Source organism: Chaetura pelagica, unplaced genomic scaffold (assembly GCF_000747805.2).
Source record: "Chaetura pelagica isolate M959 unplaced genomic scaffold, ChaPel_1.0 scaffold117, whole genome shotgun sequence".
In the NCBI taxonomy this organism is placed as follows: Eukaryota; Metazoa; Chordata; class Aves; order Apodiformes; family Apodidae; genus Chaetura; species Chaetura pelagica.
In genome coordinates this window covers 9,114,155-9,132,420 of record NW_009954185.1, presented here as the reverse complement: position 1 = coordinate 9,132,420, position 18,266 = coordinate 9,114,155, and the positions used below count along the sequence as shown (strand labels likewise).

The 18,266-nt window shown below is 43.9% G+C and overlaps 1 protein-coding gene across 1 annotated transcript in view; it reads left to right on the top strand.

The window, feature by feature from the left end:
- The window catches only part of EGFR (epidermal growth factor receptor), a 43,399-nt gene extending 25,941 nt beyond the window's left edge, over positions 1-17,458 (top strand). The window contains 10 exon segments of the mRNA XM_010002991.1: positions 967-1,065; positions 6,377-6,562; positions 9,902-10,035; positions 10,923-11,020; positions 12,212-12,358; positions 14,919-15,016; positions 15,486-15,653; positions 15,741-15,788; positions 15,889-15,994; positions 16,990-17,458. Of these exon segments, the coding sequence (XP_010001293.1) occupies positions 967-1,065; positions 6,377-6,562; positions 9,902-10,035; positions 10,923-11,020; positions 12,212-12,358; positions 14,919-15,016; positions 15,486-15,653; positions 15,741-15,788; positions 15,889-15,994; positions 16,990-17,366 (1,461 nt within the window). The 3' untranslated portion in view covers positions 17,367-17,458.
- The last annotated feature ends 808 nt before the right edge of the window (positions 17,459-18,266 follow it).

Below are 18,266 nucleotides of genomic sequence, written 5' to 3'. Positions count from 1 at the left end.
TGGGGGATAAAGATCTCTACTTAAAAACTACCACAGCCCAACACACCTGGTGAATATAAGGGAAAAAAGTAATGCACTTGGGTCAGCTCAGCACTAAGCCATTTTTCTCTGTGGCCTTGTTTTTATAATTCTCAGTCACTCTTTCATTATAACTGACTCAGATCTGTGGAAGTGTCTACACACCTTCAGTTATTTCTCTTGGTGTTTGTTTATCCTCTGTGTTTCTTCCTCACCAATTTTCACTTTCATGTGCTTCTCTTTTTATTCAGGATATATCTGTTTCAGACTTTGCCAGTAAGATATAAACTGTAGATTCATATATCTCTTTGTAACACTCTATATTCTGAAGCAGGCTGCAAGCTGTGGCTAGGGCCTCCAAGGGCACAAATCCCACTGACCTCTGAAAAGAGGCACCTATGTTGCTGGGTACTTCCAACAGTGTCCTCACAGTACTGTGCTGTTCACCTGCCACCTAAATGGCCTCCTGGCATTATAGATGTAAAGCACTGACCTGGTCAGATATAGACCTACCCCTGCCACTGCATATGTTTAGCACTGATTTGATAGTATAGGTGCTATCTTGTTTTCATGAGAAAATGCCAATTCTTTTCCTCTCACGATTTCTGAATTGGAAGAGGCAAGGTGTTTCACATGCAGTTGCTGTGATGTGCTAATTAATCAGATTTCCATCTGCAAAAGATGCAGATGCATCTCTTGGGCCATACATGGACAATAATGAACATAGTTTTTTTAAAAAATAAGGTAGAGGTGACTAAAAGAGAAATACCACTCACTCCATTAGCAGGATTTTGTTAACACGTACTAAACACTTCTTTTTTGCATATTTGTCCTTTCCATTGCTCAGAATATTTAAGTCTGCTCAGAAGTTGTAAAATGTGTATGTAATTGTGAGAATTAACCTGTCAGATATGAGACTGAATAACTCTTTGTACTTCTTTTTGGTAGGGACTCTGGATCCCAGAAGGGGAGAAGGTTAAAATTCCTGTCGCTATTAAAGAGTTGAGGGAGGCTACATCACCAAAAGCCAACAAGGAAATACTTGATGTAAGTTTTCATGTTTGTTTTGTCAAGTTGTCTGTGGTCTGAGGATTTTCCTCTCTTAGCAACTAAAGGGATTTCAGAATTGTGGGTGAAAATAAATATTTTTGCATCCCGAATTGCATTATCCAAATAGAAGTGCTTTTTTGTCTTCTATAAAGCCCTAGCTCACAGTCCAAAGAGTTATGTTACACTCTTGGAGTAGCACCTAAGGAGAGGTCAGGACCATACACTAAAAGCTAATTCTGTTTTCTTTATTACAATGTTTTGGGCCTTAGAACTGTGGAATTCATTGCCATTGTGGCAGTAGAACTAAAACCAATAACAAAACCAAACAACATATATAATGGTTTTTGAATCCTGACATTGCAGATTGTCATAAGCTAGTTGCTTGGTTACATAGGATTTAATTAACTATAAATCCATAAGGAAAAAATATCCCAGCTGTCTGATTTCTCTGCCCTGTAAAGCAAGAAATTATCTTGCTTCCTGAAGGTGAACTGGGAATTTTATTCTTTTGCTTGGATGTAGCTCATCAGTTCAGGAAACAAGGAGAAGGGTATGAGACACTGTTTCAGGAGTTTATACATGTGTGAGTTTACAACTGGTGAGCCAGAATCCTAAGTACATGATTCCCTGAACTTGAAATAGCTAAAAATCTGAACTGTATTGCTAGATCTGAAGCCACACGACACAAAGCACCAAGGATGTATACTTACAATGAGGAAAGCAACACTTGGAGTACAGAGAAGAGCACTCTGCTCAGCATGTGTTCAGTTCAGCTTTTCTGTGCTGTGGTTCAGTCTCAGTGACTACAAGTGTGTTTGTGTCGTGTTCAGCCCTCCCTGAGCTGGAGCCTGTTGGGTCACCCTGGAGGACCAGTCAGCCCAGGGATGCCCCTAACAACGTATTTGGTACAGATGAAGTCTCTAAGCTTTATCTTCATATACCCCTGTGAGTGTGCCTCTAGGAAGTGGAGATTGGAAGCCTGGCTTTGCAGGGACTCATCTGTCAAGTGCTCGTTTGCCAGGACTGGGCACGTGTCCCTGCTGCATCCCAAATGGACCAGTGAAGTTCAGGTCCACAGCTTGGGACAGCTTGTTTGCATGATGGTCCTTCAGTCATAGGGAAAAATCTGGAATTTTTTTTTATTTTGGTAGGGATTGAATCACTTTAGCAGGAAATTTATTTTTAAAAATAATAATCCAGCTTCTGACAGCAAATGACACCTCAGGTAGGAAGACTTATTTCACGTGGTTCAAGCTGGTGAAGTGAGAAGTGTAAGGATGAATGGTTGTGAACAAACCTACCTGTGCTACTGATGATAATAAAGCACACTGGGTTTGTCCAATCACCCTGACTAAACAGTGTTCCAGTACTTTACTTCAACAGATCTTGTGTTATCATTTGATACATGTAGTGCAGCAATGCAGAAGAGTAGGTGGTCCATCTTAGAATCCACACACAAAGCAATATCCATCCTGATTTGAGTTTAATTAAACTCTGGGCCAGTCTCAGCCCTTCCCCAGTTCCTCCACCTGTGTGGCCCTGGTCCCTGCCCCTCACCTGCCTGCAGATGGGCTGCAATGGAATTCGCTCTAAATTTCAGATGAAATTTTAAAACAACCCAGAAAGCCAGTGAAAAGAGTCAGAGGGGTGGCTCCAGAAGCTTCTCCCAAAACAGGTTTTTGCTACACAAGCAACTTTTCACGGTCACTGAAACCTCAGAGATAGTAATGTCCCATTCAAGATGATTTGTCTTACAGAAACACGCTGGGTATAGAACAAGCACAGCAGCTTCAGCTCGTGCAGTCCAGGCGAGCTCTTGCTGGCTTTGTTAGGGTAGGGCTAATTCAGAAGATTGTTGTTGAATACCAAGCATACTTGGAGCAGGTCAGAGCGTCCCACAGAGATTTCCAAGATAAACAGTTGAAACAAAGGCCCACTTTAATGTCTTGGGCTACTTAGAGGGACCCACGACTGCACAATAGCTCCCTTCTGCTCCCTGCAAGGAGGCAGTGGCCTGTTTGACTTTGCAGTATCAAATGTAATAGGCAGCGTCAACGCTTGGGTGCTCCCCGAGAGCTGTGTATCCCCAGTGCCCGCCCTGCTCTTTCACCATCCCAGTTCTCAGCCCCCAGGTCAGTCTGTGTGGCAGATGGGCAGTGAGAACAGCTCCCACTCTGCAGATTTCCTCCCCGCCCTCTGCTGAAATGAATACGATATGGATCTGAATCCCAACAGGAAGCAGAGCAAGGAACAGACATCCTTTATCAGTACGACAGCTCCGTTTGGAAGCCTAAGGAGATTTAACATGTTTTGGTCTCTTTGGGCATCTGAGCATTGTATAGTGGATTCACAAGGTTCTCTGTGACATCCAATGACAGGAAAAGGGGCAATGGGCACAAGCTGGAGCTCCGGAGGTTCAAGCTAAACCTAAGGAAAAACTTCTTTACTGCAAGGGTAACAGAGCACTGGAACAGGCTGCCCAGAGAGTCTTCTTCTCTGGAGGCATCCAAAACCTGCCTGGGCGTGTTTCTGTGTGATCTACTTCAGTCATTTCTGCTCCATCAGAGAGGGTTGAACTAGGTGATCTTCAGATGTCTTGAAATTTTAAAACAACCCAGAAAGCCAGTGAAAAGAGTCAGAGGGGTGGCTCCAGAAGCTTCTCCCAAAACAGGTTTTTGCTACACAAGCAACTTTTCACGGTCACTGAAACCTCAGAGATAGTAATGTCCCATTCAAGATGATTTGTCTTACAGAAACACGCTGGGTATAGAACAAGCACAGCAGCTTCAGCTCGTGCAGTCCAGGCGAGCTCTTGCTGGCTTTGTTAGGGTAGGGCTAATTCAGAAGATTGTTGTTGAATACCAAGCATACTTGGAGCAGGTCAGAGCGTCCCACAGAGATTTCCAAGATAAACAGTTGAAACAAAGGCCCACTTTAATGTCTTGGGCTACTTAGAGGGACCCACGACTGCACAATAGCTCCCTTCTGCTCCCTGCAAGGAGGCAGTGGCCTGTTTGACTTTGCAGTATCAAATGTAATAGGCAGCGTCAACGCTTGGGTGCTCCCCGAGAGCTGTGTATCCCCAGTGCCCGCCCTGCTCTTTCACCATCCCAGTTCTCAGCCCCCAGGTCAGTCTGTGTGGCAGATGGGCAGTGAGAACAGCTCCCACTCTGCAGATTTCCTCCCCGCCCCCTGCTGAAATGAATACAATATGGATCTGAATCCCAACAGGAAGCAGAGCAAGGAACAGACATCCTTTATCAGTACGACAGCTCCGTTTGGAAGCCTAAGGAGATTTAACATGTTTTGGTCTCTTTGGGCATCTGAGCATTGTATAGTGGATTCACAAGGTTCTCTGTGACATCCAATGACAGGAAAAGGGGCAATGGGCACAAGCTGGAGCTCCGGAGGTTCAAGCTAAACCTAAGGAAAAACTTCTTTACTGCAAGGGTAACAGAGCACTGGAACAGGCTGCCCAGAGAGTCTTCTTCTCTGGAGGCATCCAAAACCTGCCTGGGCGTGTTTCTGTGTGATCTACTTTAGTCATTTCTGCTCCATCAGAGAGGGTTGAACTAGGTGATCTTCAGATGTCTCTTCCAACCCTGACCACTCTGACTTCAAAAAAAGCTGCCACAAATATATATGTAATTGAAGAACACACTGTACTCTTGCTTTCACTTTCCCTGGGGCTAGTGTATGGAGTCAGTGTTAGCCTTGACAGAGGGTTGTTTTTCAATACCTTGCCCACATCCTGCAGTAGGTTGAGGAGCCCTTAGCCAGTTCTGCCAGAGATCCTCTTTAACCTGTCTGCCCCTTTAATCCCAGAGTCTCCAAAACAAGAACACCAAATGCGGAATTAGCACTTCAGAAGAAAAGTGCATTACATCATGTTTTGCTTAGGCTGACACCTCAAACAACAACAGCAAGGCCAGAAAGTATTGCTTAAGAATTGGGGTTGCTTATTCTGGAACGTCATTACTTTAATAACTTTGTTTAATAATCATTCTTACCAGCTATGCAGCTATGTGACATTTGTGGAAAGCTTGTTAGATGATGAGTAAAGTGCTATGGTATTTCATTTCTTAAGCTCTTAGAAAGTGCACATTTCCTTCCTTCCCTGCCACAAGAGTGGTCTGGCTGGTATTTTAGGTTTTGAGGGGCTGCTAGCCTAGTGTTGAATTGCCAAGGGATGATTAGTTGGTGTCACTCCAGGTGCCGAGTTGTGGTGCTGACCTAAAAGCTGGCTGCATGGCAAAATTCCCCTTTACTTCCCATTGTGTTGGTTTTCAATCAAATTGCTTTAAAAATGTCTAAAAGTGAAATAGTGTAAATCAAGACACAAAGTTAATTTAAATAAAGACAACTTCTAATTTAGTCCCCCCATTGGAATCCATTCTTTGAGCGTGCACTCGACAGTGAATGTCAGTATAAATATAGGTCTCAAATTTAAATCTGTAAGTAATTTTTGCATGCAAAAACCATGAAATCAGGAGTGTTAAAGGATGTATTCATTGTTTCTGAAGTGTATAGCACCAGACTCTGAAGTGCCTTGGGTACCATAAGGTGCCTTGGGTACCTTAGGTAGGTACTTCAAGCTACACAGGGTGTACCCAGAAAGAAGAGTTTTCCATGTATTTATGAAACTCAGACCCAAAACTCTAGCTGACCAAAGGGGTTATCATGCTTAGGCTCCCATGTTATACATACTTTCCTGGTATAATTTGCATTGCTATATGGATCTAAAACAGCTTTTCCAGGTGGGGACAATATTTTCACCAGTGTTGGTTAAACTAAGACATGTATTCAGACTTCTAAAGAGGTGATTATTGACCTGTTTGGTTTGACACGGACTGAAGAACTGTCAGTATCATCCTAGGTGACAGTTTTGGCTTTCTGGGTTAGTACTAACCCTCACAGAGGGACAGAGTTCTCAAAAGCACTGATTTCCGGACAGTTTTGTGAAAACATTTGTGGAGAAAATAAAGCCACATGACACATGTTCAGAATATGTATTGCCCTTGCAATCAAGTGCTCCAAGTGATGAAATCCCTTCAGCTTCCTATTGATGCTCAATTTTTTAGTTCCTCCTATCTGGAGGAAATCTGGATCCTCCATTGAGTGGAAAAAACTCAGTCCACAGAGTGGGAAGTGCAAGTATTTTCCAGATGACATGGGAGAAGGAGTTTGCATATTGTATTTTAGCAACCTCTTGGAAGACCAACTTACTTTGTACAGCCTCCAAACTTTTCTGTCATGCCAAAGGGAGTGCTTCATATTCCTTTTTTTTTTTCCCCCCCTTTCTCCTCAGGAAGCTTACGTGATGGCTAGTGTTGACAATCCTCATGTGTGCCGCTTGTTGGGAATCTGCCTCACTTCTACTGTTCAGCTCATCACGCAGCTGATGCCCTATGGCTGCCTCCTTGACTACATCCGCGAGCACAAGGACAACATCGGCTCCCAGTACCTTCTCAACTGGTGTGTGCAGATTGCAAAGGTAAGCAGACCAGCACACCGCCAGGTCAGCTAAAACTCAGGCTCCAACACAAAGACCTGACTGTGCGTCATGTGTTTGTTTACTTACTTGTCTCTGTAAGGCTTTGTTGTTCACCATGTAGTTCCTAGATACCTCACACCTAATAGCAAGTGGCTACTTAGCCTTCAAGAATTTACCATTTTCAAGCTGCTGTGCAAACCTCAACTGTTCTTCAAAACGCTCTTAGACAGTGTAATATTGTCACCAAGGCATTTATGTCCAAACCAAACACCCTGCAATGAGACAGTAACGTGATGCAACAAAACTGTGGCAGGGGAAGGGAGTAGGATTTGGCAATTGCCATGCCAAAGAACTGCTTCCATTTGGGATTTCTTTGGGCTGTGCCACAAGGCAAACAGTGATATTGTCCTTGTGTGCCTCAGAGAATGACCCTGGCTTTTCAGGCTGAAATCTCTTGAGGCCTGGGGATCCAATCTGCTGATTAATAAATACCAGCTCCATTCTAGTGCAGGCTGGCTGTGACCGAAAGACCTTCAGGCACCCCAGGGCTGTTCTGCAATTTACATGCACTGAGCTGGTGCCTGTAATCTCATTGCAAGGGCTGTGGTGCCAAAAAAACAGGCTTCTTATCACACCTGGCCGTGTTTGACAAAGAGAGGAGCAGCAAAGCAGACTGAAATGCAGCCTCTCACCCTTAGCAGCAATACGCCATGCTTGAAAGGTGGCTAGCCATTTGAAAATATGGAAGGATGGAGCAAAAGCAGCAAAAAAAATCACTGCATTTTGTTGGAGATTTGTCGTATGAGGTGGCAATGTCCACATAAGCCTGGCTGCTTTAAATGGAGCGTATTTCAGGAATGATACTCTGCAAGCTAACCACACACTTACAGCCTTATCGGTCCCTGGAGACCTTGAATACATCCCAGGCTCACCTGGTTGTGGTTTGCTTTCAGGAAATATGCTGAGGACCTCAGAAATGTATTCACCAAAAGTATACAGAGCCCATATTTCATCTCAGTGTGTGTACTTTTTTACAGCGTGCTCCACAGCAAGTGAATTTTAATTTATGCATCCACCTGGGATGTGAACTGCCTTTTACTGACTCCTTTGCTCTCTTGTTCAAATCAATTACTGCTCTGTCCTGGCTTAAGTCCCTTTGGATGATGAGCTGGAGGCCACATTTCCCTTTTCCTCCTTCTCATTAATTTTTAAGGTGGGAAAATCCGTCCCCAAATTGATCCTTGGGGCATCACTTGCCCAAAAGGTTGCCATTCACAATTGTTAGCTTCTGTTTGATTTTTTTCATGTTGGTTCAACACTTGCCCATAGCAATCTCTACCCTCTCCAGCAGTGCCTGACCTTCAGAGTGCTCCTTTGTGCTGCTCTGCACTGAAGTTCTACTCAAAGTGCTCGTAAATCACACGTACAGCTTTTTCTCACCAGTGTATTTGGTGTTGCTGCCCTGAAAAAGCCATGCTAGGTTTTTGGACATTCTGTGACCCTTCAAAAATGTACTTTCACAGGAGGAAGAAATTGAAAGGAATATATTTATGTCTGGTAACTAACCAGCAGGATGCAAGTTCCCTGGGAAGCCTTTTTTTTGTTTCTGTTTTCACAGCTTTGAAATAAGTTTTCTTTGCATCTTTTACAAACATTGTCTTTTACTGAAGTATGGAATCCTGTGTTTCAGACAAGATGTTATGACAGAGCACAGACACTCCATGTGCAGAAACACTGTGAAGGAGCTCTTTGAACACATTGGTCTCACACTTAATGATGAGAAATGGCTTAAACCCCAGGCCTGCACACAATTATAGATCTGCTGAACATTCTAGACAGGCAGTTCAGCATCTTTGGTGTATAGTTATGCATGTGCACAAGTCTTATAGCTATCAGTGTCTGAAACAGCTTGGTGTGAAACCAATATTCTGCCTTTCAGCAGCTTTGAGTCATACTAAGTTGCTGCAGCAAGACAAGTTTAGCAGGAAATTTTTTGTCCCGTTGGGGCTAGATTATGTGATTTTAAATATATTTTTTTTAAGATAGCCTGCTTTCTGTTGCCAGCTCAAGATTTTGTGTTTCAAGAGCTCTGCTGGCTCAAGAGCTGTTTGTGTAAGTAAATGCACACTCTTAGTGGCATGAAGCCAGTTTGTTTGAGTGGTTTGTTTTGGCAACAGTAGCAGCGCTTGGGTGAAGTTCTGCCCAGGGACTTGGTCAGGGGATTCGATGGTGGTCCAGGTTAGCAGTGGGCTTAGGAAGGGGGGTGGAGGCTGGAAGCGAATTATTCCCTCCAGTGCTGTGTCATCACATCAACACAATCATTTTGGTGTTAACTTGGTAGGTTAGAAGTACTTTATTAATGCTCTCTTCATAAAAATACAAATGCTTGAGCTGCAGCCAGCAAAAGCCAATCAACTGGGAATAATTGAGGTTTTCAGAAAGGATCTTGCAGGAAGCTTAGAAATCATGATGTTCTTGATTCCGTACACCAAGAGATTGGAGTTGAGGGAAAGGGGGAATTATCTCTGTGGTCAGAAATGCAGCTGTGAGATTCATACCTTAAAAGTCCAACCGGCACAATTAGGCATATTCTCCCACAAGAGGCAGTTGTACCAAAAAAGCACGTGTGCTCTGGCAAACCCAGTCTGATCATGGGAGGCAGTGGAGCTGGAAGAACCTGCATTTTCAAAGAGTAGAACATGCATCTCTGAGCTCAGGCAAAAAGCTGTTTTGTTTTTTTTTAATTTTTATTTCCTTTTCTCACCTTTGCTATGGGCTGCCTCATTGTTAGCAGGGAGAAGGCAGGGTGCACTCTTAATGAGGCACAGGATTTGCTACTTTGAATGATGGATTTGTTTTTGTGTGGACTCTTACTCTCTGTAGGGTTGGCCCGTGTGAGTGTGGAAGGTGACAGTTACATTCTGCACGGTGCCCTCCTGAAGTCGCTGGGCTTGCACAAACACAGCTTTTTGGGTTTGCCTCCTTATTTGCAAATCCTATCCCCATTTTATAGCCACTGAACTAAATCCCAAAGGAACCGCATCCCCTACTATTCCTTCTACTGACCCTTTTCTCTCCATGATTCCACTGGCACAGGGACCCACAAAAAGGTTCCTGGAGGGTAATGGTTACTTCTTGTAACTATGCAAGTGTACATCCTTACTCTGCAACGAGTATCACGTAAATCTAAGCAGCCAGCCCGTTTCTGAAGGGTTGTAAGTCACCCTGTGCTTGTGGTGGTGTGCACGCAGTTGCCACAGAGCAGCTGACTTTTTGTAACTCGTCTGCACATCCAAGCCCAAAGCACATGGTGCCCACCCATGGCCTGTCATATTGCAGGGGATGAACTATTTGGAGGAGCGTCGCCTGGTGCACCGTGACCTGGCTGCCAGGAACGTCCTGGTTAAGACTCCTCAACACGTGAAAATCACAGACTTTGGGCTGGCCAAGCTGCTTGGTGCTGACGAGAAGGAGTATCACGCTGAGGGAGGCAAGGTAAGGTGCACGGGAGGAGTGAACCACCGTGTGTTCATCCGTGTTTGTGCTTGCACACGGAGCCTTAAACACAGGAGGGGGGGGGAAGAGAGTGGGTTTTTCAAAGTGCTCAGCTGCTGTCTCAGCGTGCTGCCTTTGAAGCCTGTGGGAGTCCTCTGAAACCAGCCGAAGCAACATCAGTTCAGTGGGACTGCAGTGGGAGAGGAGGTAGCTGAGCAGCAAATGCTTTTGAAATTCCCACCCAGAATGTCTGGGAAAAAGCAAGATTATTAAAAAAAAAAAACCCAACACATTAAAAAAAAAAGCACGGGCTGAATTAATCAGTGCAGCCAACACCAATAACACTGTGCAGTTTATTAAGAGAGAGAGAGTGCTGTATATTTATAGCAGAAGAAAGACCTGTCAGACTTGGTTCAACATGCCTTGGTGTTGTACTACGTGCTGATGGAGGGAATGTCTCCTGCTGAGAAACTGAGGAGAAGCTGCTTGCAAATATTGTGGAGATCATAAATGGAAACCATATGAGTGCAGATCAGTCTTTTGTCATACAGTCTGAGATCTGTGTCCTGTTGTGACAGGAGATGGTGAAAAAAAATAGTGATTTGAATGTACAAAATATTGTAAAGTTAATTTTAAGAGGTGTTTCTAATATGCCTAATATTGCACAGGTTTCCAGGTTTGACAAAGTAAATGAAAATAATAAAAGGGGACTCAAAAGTTGCCAGCTCTACCACTCAGATAGTTGGGTTGTTTGTTGATTGTTTTTTTATCTTCTGCAACCAAACTATTGATTTAAACCCCACCTGGTGGTAAATATCGCTGATAAATTTTGCATCACACTTACATTAAGCCAATAAGTATTAAGGCTTATTTGTGAATTTTCCTAGGTTCCTATTAAATGGATGGCCTTGGAGTCAATTTTACACCGGATTTACACTCATCAAAGTGATGTCTGGAGTTACGGTGAGTCTAAACTCATTTATAAATACTGCACATGGGTTGGAAAATTGTATGATTTGCTAGTGACTCTACACAGACCTTATTTCTTCCTAGTATGAGAAGACTGAAAGATTAAACATAAGCAATGGGCCCAAATCAGCTATTCAATAAAGTAAAATTCCCAAAAAATTGCATGCTAGTGAGGATGTTTTGCAGAATGTGTTTTTCAGATGATGAGCCCTCTGCTAAAAGGGTAGTGCGGCTCCATCTGCTGAAGTTCTGCTGATGCTTTTCTTCAGCAACTTTACATGAAATCTAAATGGGCTAACAATAAAGCCACATAACTAGAGATAGGTCTTAAAACCATCAGTTGGTCACTGTCAGTGTAAATCAGGTGTAGCCTAAAATGTTTTTGCTGTCCTGGTGTTGAAAGAAAATGCTAAAAGGGAAGCAAAGTGACAACCTCCTTAGAAATTTAATATCTATTTGGTATAGTTTGTAAGCCAACTTGAAAGAAAGGAGCAGAAAGGGGACTGTTTCAAAACAACGTATTCCAAAATTTCCACTTCATGTGGGCCCTTATGTTCCTGGAAAATATTTATTGCAGATGGTCAGTGCCTGTGTCCTTTAGAAAAAGTACAGCCTCTGGTCCTTTTAATCCGTTGATGTATCTTGGCATCCAAAATCTTGTTTTGTATCCTAAGCTACCAGGCAATCACAACAGCTACATCACAAGAATACATGGTATGTCAGCAAACAACACTGAAGCAGTCTGTTTACACATCTTTCAAAAACTGCTCTCGTTTGTCTCCAAAGAGATTTTTTTTCAAACAAAAATGCAACTTCCATTTTTGAAACCACTTGCTGGGTTGGAGTCAGGAGCTGGTAACTTGCATCTCCTTTCTACGGAGCTGGGAATTTTGTGCAATGTTCAACTCTGACATACTACCTGAGATTAAAAAAATAAACAAAACACCACCAAAATACCACCCCCCCCCAAAAAAAAACAAACAAAAGAAAATCAGGATTAATTCAACGCTGTCTCATTAATTTGCCTCTATTCAAAACATTGGCAGAAAATGCTTCTCCTGGGTGCAGCTCTGGCCATGCAGTGCCTCTGGGAAGGCCCTCTCCACTCACCACCTCTCTGCACCCAGGCAAAGCACCCTGGCTCCCAGCAAAACCTTTCTCACCCTCCTCTTTTCCCACCTGCAGGTGTAACAGTTTGGGAGCTGATGACATTTGGGTCCAAGCCATATGAAGGGATCCCTGCCAGTGAAATCTCCTCTGTCTTGGAGAAGGGCGAGCGTTTGCCCCAGCCCCCCATCTGTACCATCGACGTGTACATGATCATGGTCAAATGTGAGTTCCCATTTGGGGATGTGGGTGCTCACCTAAGTTGAATAACTGGCACAATTGCCTTTGTTACATCACATTTGTATAGGCTGTGTTCTTGGTGATCGCACACAAATAGGGTTACGTGAAAAGAGTGGTGACACCAGAGTGTGTTCCCTCACCTTGAGCTTTAGCTAGGAGCACAAAATATGGTTTCATTAGTCGCTAATTCAGTCAACTGATGTTTTTTCACCATTCACAACACTGGCTGATACTGTCAATTATTTTACACTGATATGAACAGGCAATAGAAATGAGCATAACACCACCCACTTTACTTGGTACTCCAGTGTTGTATGTCTAGAAAATCAAATGAATACTTGCCTTCTTCTCCAGGCTCCCCCTTTGTTCAGTAATATGTCCCCCCTTCAATCACACACACTGATCGTGTGCTCCTGTTCCCGAAGGAGTGCTGTCAGCACAGGGACCACTGTAATGGCAGATGCACATGTGCATCCAGAGTTCCTCATCTGATTTTTGCATGGCTCCTTGGCAGCACACAGCTGTTGCTGTAAAGTAGCACAGAGGCTGGGAGTCTCTGAAGTGCTGTTTGGTCATCGTTAGGGCACATCAAAAGGATTCTGAACCCCAAACTCCTATCTATATCAGCTGCTAAAATGTCATACTATTATCTTGCTTCCTGTGCTTCTCTAGGCCACGAGTGCTGCATCCCTGCTCACTACCAGTGGTGTCTGTGAGGATGCTGATGAGAAGCCCCACTAGGTGGCATTTAAGACCTTCTCACTAGAGCAAAATCTAGCTGTTCCTGAAACAGGAGGTACATCACCATGAACACCCCATAGCACAGCACTTCTGGAGACTCCTGCAGTGTCACAGTGTTACCTTGTCAGTATAGGCACTGTAAAGGAAGACCCTGGGGTCTTGTGCTCTCCAGAGTGAGAAGCAACAGGATCCAAATGCGTGCACCTAGCCTGGGAGGTGCCCAGACCCAAAAGCAGTGCTCTGGAAACTCCTCCTTGATGATGCTGAACCCAGCTGTGACACCTCAGCCCTGCCAACATCCCCACTTGCAGCAACCATGTCCCAGGTCTTCGAAAGCTCTGCACTAGAGAGTGTCCTCAGGGGCTGAACCTTTTCAAAGATCCATCCATTGCCCTTCCTTTGGGCAGTCAAGATGGAGAAAGCAGGCAGTTTTTCCAGGCATCAGGTACCTGTTGCTTTTAAAACACCACCAGTAGAGAGTCAACATCTCTTTTCACACTGTCACACTGAATTTAAAGGCAAGAGCATAAAGATCTGAGGCTTGAGCCTTCCTTTAGCCACAGGACTCAGTTGTACATCTTTCACTGCTCTGATCACCCCATGTTTGCAGGCTGCAGCACAGACCTTGTTGAAACTGTGCCATTTTGTCTAAAGGAATTCAGGATTCCCAGTCTTCTCTTTTATAAGCTGGGAATATAAACTGAAATGTTCCAAGTTACGGCACAACAGTTTCAATCTTTTTTTTTGTCTTTTTTTTTTTTTTAATTAAGGAGCTGTATTTAAACATGCAACTCACAGATAAATTTAGAAACAGCAGATGCTACTTTCACAACAGCAGCAAACTCCCAAATGATCCACTCTGTCTAAAATCAAAAAGGTTTTATTTTTGAATTCGCAGGGGATCCTATTTCTAGTGTGGTAAAAAGTCACTGGCAATGAGGAGATTTTGTCTAATGCAGATTTCAGATGGCATATTATCTCTTCATTTCTGCATTAGGACAGGCTGTTTCTTATGAGTTCCTGCAGACACACTGAGGTTAACCTTTCACATTTTAAATTTTGAACGCAAGAGTCTCTACATCAGCTCATCTGTTACTTGATAACAGAAAGTGTGGGTTTCCTAAGTAATCTCACATGTTAAACCACCAATATCTGTATTCAAAGCAACTTCTAGCATTGATCCACACTAAGCTGTAGGACTTTCTTTTTGTCGAAGTCCGTTTACTAATTAAATACAGCTTGGATATGGTTAATCTTTCACAAGGTCCCCAGTGGGGATGTTTTGAATTTTAGAAGACATGATAAGGAGGGTAGCTTCTGCTTTAGGCTTCCCAGGATTTCATAAAGCAGTGCACTGAGGACTAGATGGTCAAATCACCATGCATCTGCAGGCACTCCCTGAAGTTAGTTTGCCTCGCCTCCTTCAAGAGCTTTTTCAGAACAGCCCAAGTTGGACCTATCCAGGCTGGCCACCAGTTTGGTATCCTCAGGACTGATGTGTTGTGATTACTCAGGTGGGACCTGCCTGCCTGAGCTGACAGGAGACAGGCTCAGCCTGGGGCTTTTCCAACAAGGGCTTTTATTACCCCCTTCATTCTTCCCAAAACTGCCAAGATCTGCATTTTAAATGCTGACATTCCCAGCAGTGGTTGGTGAATTAGCTTTTTACAGTAGTCCCTTGCGGGTCAATCCTTAAGAGTCTGTGTTGTGCTCTTCCTTTCATTGTCCCATTTTGGTTTAATCTCTATGTTTGATCAGGAAGAAAACCTTAATTTTCCTGTTGCTTTCTCTGTCATCCCTGCAGGCTGGATGATCGATGCCGACAGCCGGCCCAAGTTCCGCGAACTGATAGCAGAGTTCTCAAAAATGGCCCGTGACCCCCCACGCTATCTGGTTATACAGGTACTAAAACCACTGGTAGGAAGGTGTCTGGTGGCATTTATTACGAGGCCTCAAATTATTAGTGATGTATGTGAAAACATACAATGGTGGGTAACATAAGGCCAGATTTACCGTTGCTTTCCAGGTCTTAACACATTCAGCTAGAACCGCAACAGAATTTCAAGACCAGTTACTATTTTCTTCGTACTGGTCCCCAGTCTAGGACCAGTAACAGACCATATGCTGCAGTCTTTAGAGGAGAGTTTGATCCTCTTCAAAACGTGGATATTTTACAGCAGCATGGACAGAGATTGCAGCCCCAAATTCCCCTAAACTCTCAGTACATTTGCTTAAACACACAGATCAAGATTTTACATTGCTAAATGTAGCAGATTTTACTCTTCCTAAATGACTTTGTCTCTCAGAGAAAGGGATAATGAGGCCTTGAAGGGAGTCTGTGAGTCATCTCTCATGCTGATTTGCCTCACAGGGAGACGACAGGATGCACCTGCCCAGTCCTACAGATTCCAAGTTTTATCGCACCCTGATGGAGGAGGAGGACATGGAAGATATAGTGGATGCAGATGAGTATCTCGTGCCACACCAGGGCTTCTTCAACAGCCCCTCAACATCCCGCACTCCTCTCTTGAGTTCATTGGTATGTTCATTTCCTCTCTGGAAACACAACAAGCAATTTTAAGAGTGAACTGCTTCCCATAATGTCTGTATTTTCTTTCTTTTTAAGAGTGCTACCAGCAACAACTCTGCTACAACCTGCATTGATAGGAACGGGGTAAGTGGGATGACCCTTAAAAAAGGAGCAATTTCTTCTATGTGGATCAACTGCTACAAAAGTGTTGTTTTAATACTGATTTTCTCTACTTCCACCCCAGCAGGGGCACCCTGTAAGGGAAGACAGCTTTGTCCAGAGGTATAGCTCAGACCCAACAGGCGCCTTCTTGGAGGACAGCATAGATGATGGCTTCCTGCCAGCCCCAGGTGAGTACCTCTCCTATCTTTCCATCCCACAACCACTCATTCAAAAGCTGTTTGGTTGCAAATATTACAGTTATTCTTCCTTTTTTTTTTTTTTTTTGTAGAAAGAAAGAAATCCAAATGCTTCCTACCAGTTTTGGCTTGGTAGTTGGTTGGGAGTGGAAATGTGTGCACATATCCCTTTCCTAGATTTTTTTGTTGCTGTTTTTGGCCACCTCTCATTTCGGCTCCTTCATGAGCCAGGTTCTCATGTTTGCCACGTGTGCCATCTGGCTGGGGAGTTCAAAGCTTTCTACCACCCCTGCACTTCAGAAAATACCCTTTAAACCACAAGTTTCACCCCTTAAACCATTTCAACCATATAAGCAGCTTTCTGGCAGTTTCCCTGCTTTCAGATGTTGCCACACAGAAGGTAGCTCAGCGTTTCATGTGGACTTACAGCAGAGAGCAAGCCAGTGAGCACCAAGGGAGCTGGTGCTGGGCTATTCAGCCATGATGCTTTGTGTCCTTAAAAAAACCCAACCAACCCTTCCAAGCATACAGCACAGCTAAAAAAGGTGAAAGACCCTGCAGGGCATGACCTTTAAGTGAGATGTGGCATCTCTGATACTGCCAGTCCTGTATTCTCTGGGCACTTTCCTCATCTCTAAACATTTTTCTAGGGAAACAGCTTCCAGCAGCCAAGCTCCCTTCCTGCAGTTTCAGAACAGTATCTGGGACCTAACCACCCACACATCACTAAAATCAGCAGTAGCTATTTCAATCTTTCTGCTGCTTTGCAGACTGAATTCCTGAAGGTGAACTTCAGGGTGGGATGTTTGGTGCCACAGCACAGCAGTCTCTGCCATCTCTTCTGCTTTGGGCAGTTCAGTGAGGTGCTGTATGTGAACAACCTGTGGTAGTTGGGTTGAAACTACACCTCAAATGATGCAAATGGCTGCATCAGTTATATGTCCTCATTTTCATTCCTTCTCGTTTTTATTTTCTTTTTATTCCAGAGTATGTAAACCAGTTGGTGCCCAAGAAATCCTCTGCCTCAGCAGTCCAGAATCCAATCTACAACAACTTCTCGCTCACAGCGAACTCCAAGGTCCCCACGGACTCCAGCTACCAGATTTCACACAGTACAGCTGTGGACAACCCTGAGTATCTCAACACCAACCAGTCTCCACTGGCCAAAACAGTCTTTGAGAGTTCTCCGTACTGGATCCAGGCAGGCAACCACCAAATAAATCTGGACAATCCTGACTACCAGCAGGACTTCTTACCGAAGGAAACCAAACCTAATGGTCTCTTGAAAGTTCCCGCAGCAGAAAACCCAGAGTACTTGAGGGTAGCAGCACCAAAAAGTGAATACATTGAAGCCTCGGCATGACCATAGGGAATTTCTTCTTGCAGCAAGGCAAGCCAGACTGTTGGTGGACCACCTGGCTGCTGCAGGAATGGACTCTTGCTCAGAGCAAATGGTGGCCACAATGCATCAATAAGCACACCTTTCCTTTTCAGCACGAGGGCTGAAACTGCAAAGCCTATCTGATGGTAGTTTGGGTCTTTTCTTGTCCATTTCCATGTAATAACTGAGGCCCATACGCTGCACTCGGATGCGTGTTGGGATGGAGCTGGATTTTCCTGGACAGAAGAAATCCAGATGCATTCCTTTAATTTTAAAATGGTAGCATGGTAAGAAGCCACTCTGGGATGAACTTGAGAACTGTGCACATCGTACATCAACTGCCTTTCTACAGTCTGTATTTTTATAAATGTTTTCTAACCTCTATGTGGTGCTCAGATCACCAGCAGGAAAAAAAGCAACATAATGTTACTCAATATTTTTCCAAAACTCCTGGAACAGAAAGAGTTATTCCAATCTACCGGATTTTTACAAATGGCCTCTGTATACTGCTCGGCACAAAGAGGTGAAGTGCATCTGGGGGACGTATGGTAGATTCTGCCCAGGGCAGTCTGGAGTGGATTGCTCCAGGGAAAACTAGCACAAGGAGCAAAATGGCACAAGGCATCACCTACTGACCACTACTGCTACAAACTGACAGGAGGAAGTCACCTCAAAATCATCTGTACATGGTTATAAAGTGCTCACTAGTCTGTTTTCTGATGGTCAAATGCAAGACTCTTTCTTTTTTTTTCTGATCCCTTATGCAGCTGTCAAGTTGTGAAAATACCTTTCTTCTACAACAGAACTGTTAAAGATGTTGCCGTAACTGAAAAATGAAATGTCAAATAACATTTAACAGACTTGAATAGAATGTCAAGGAAA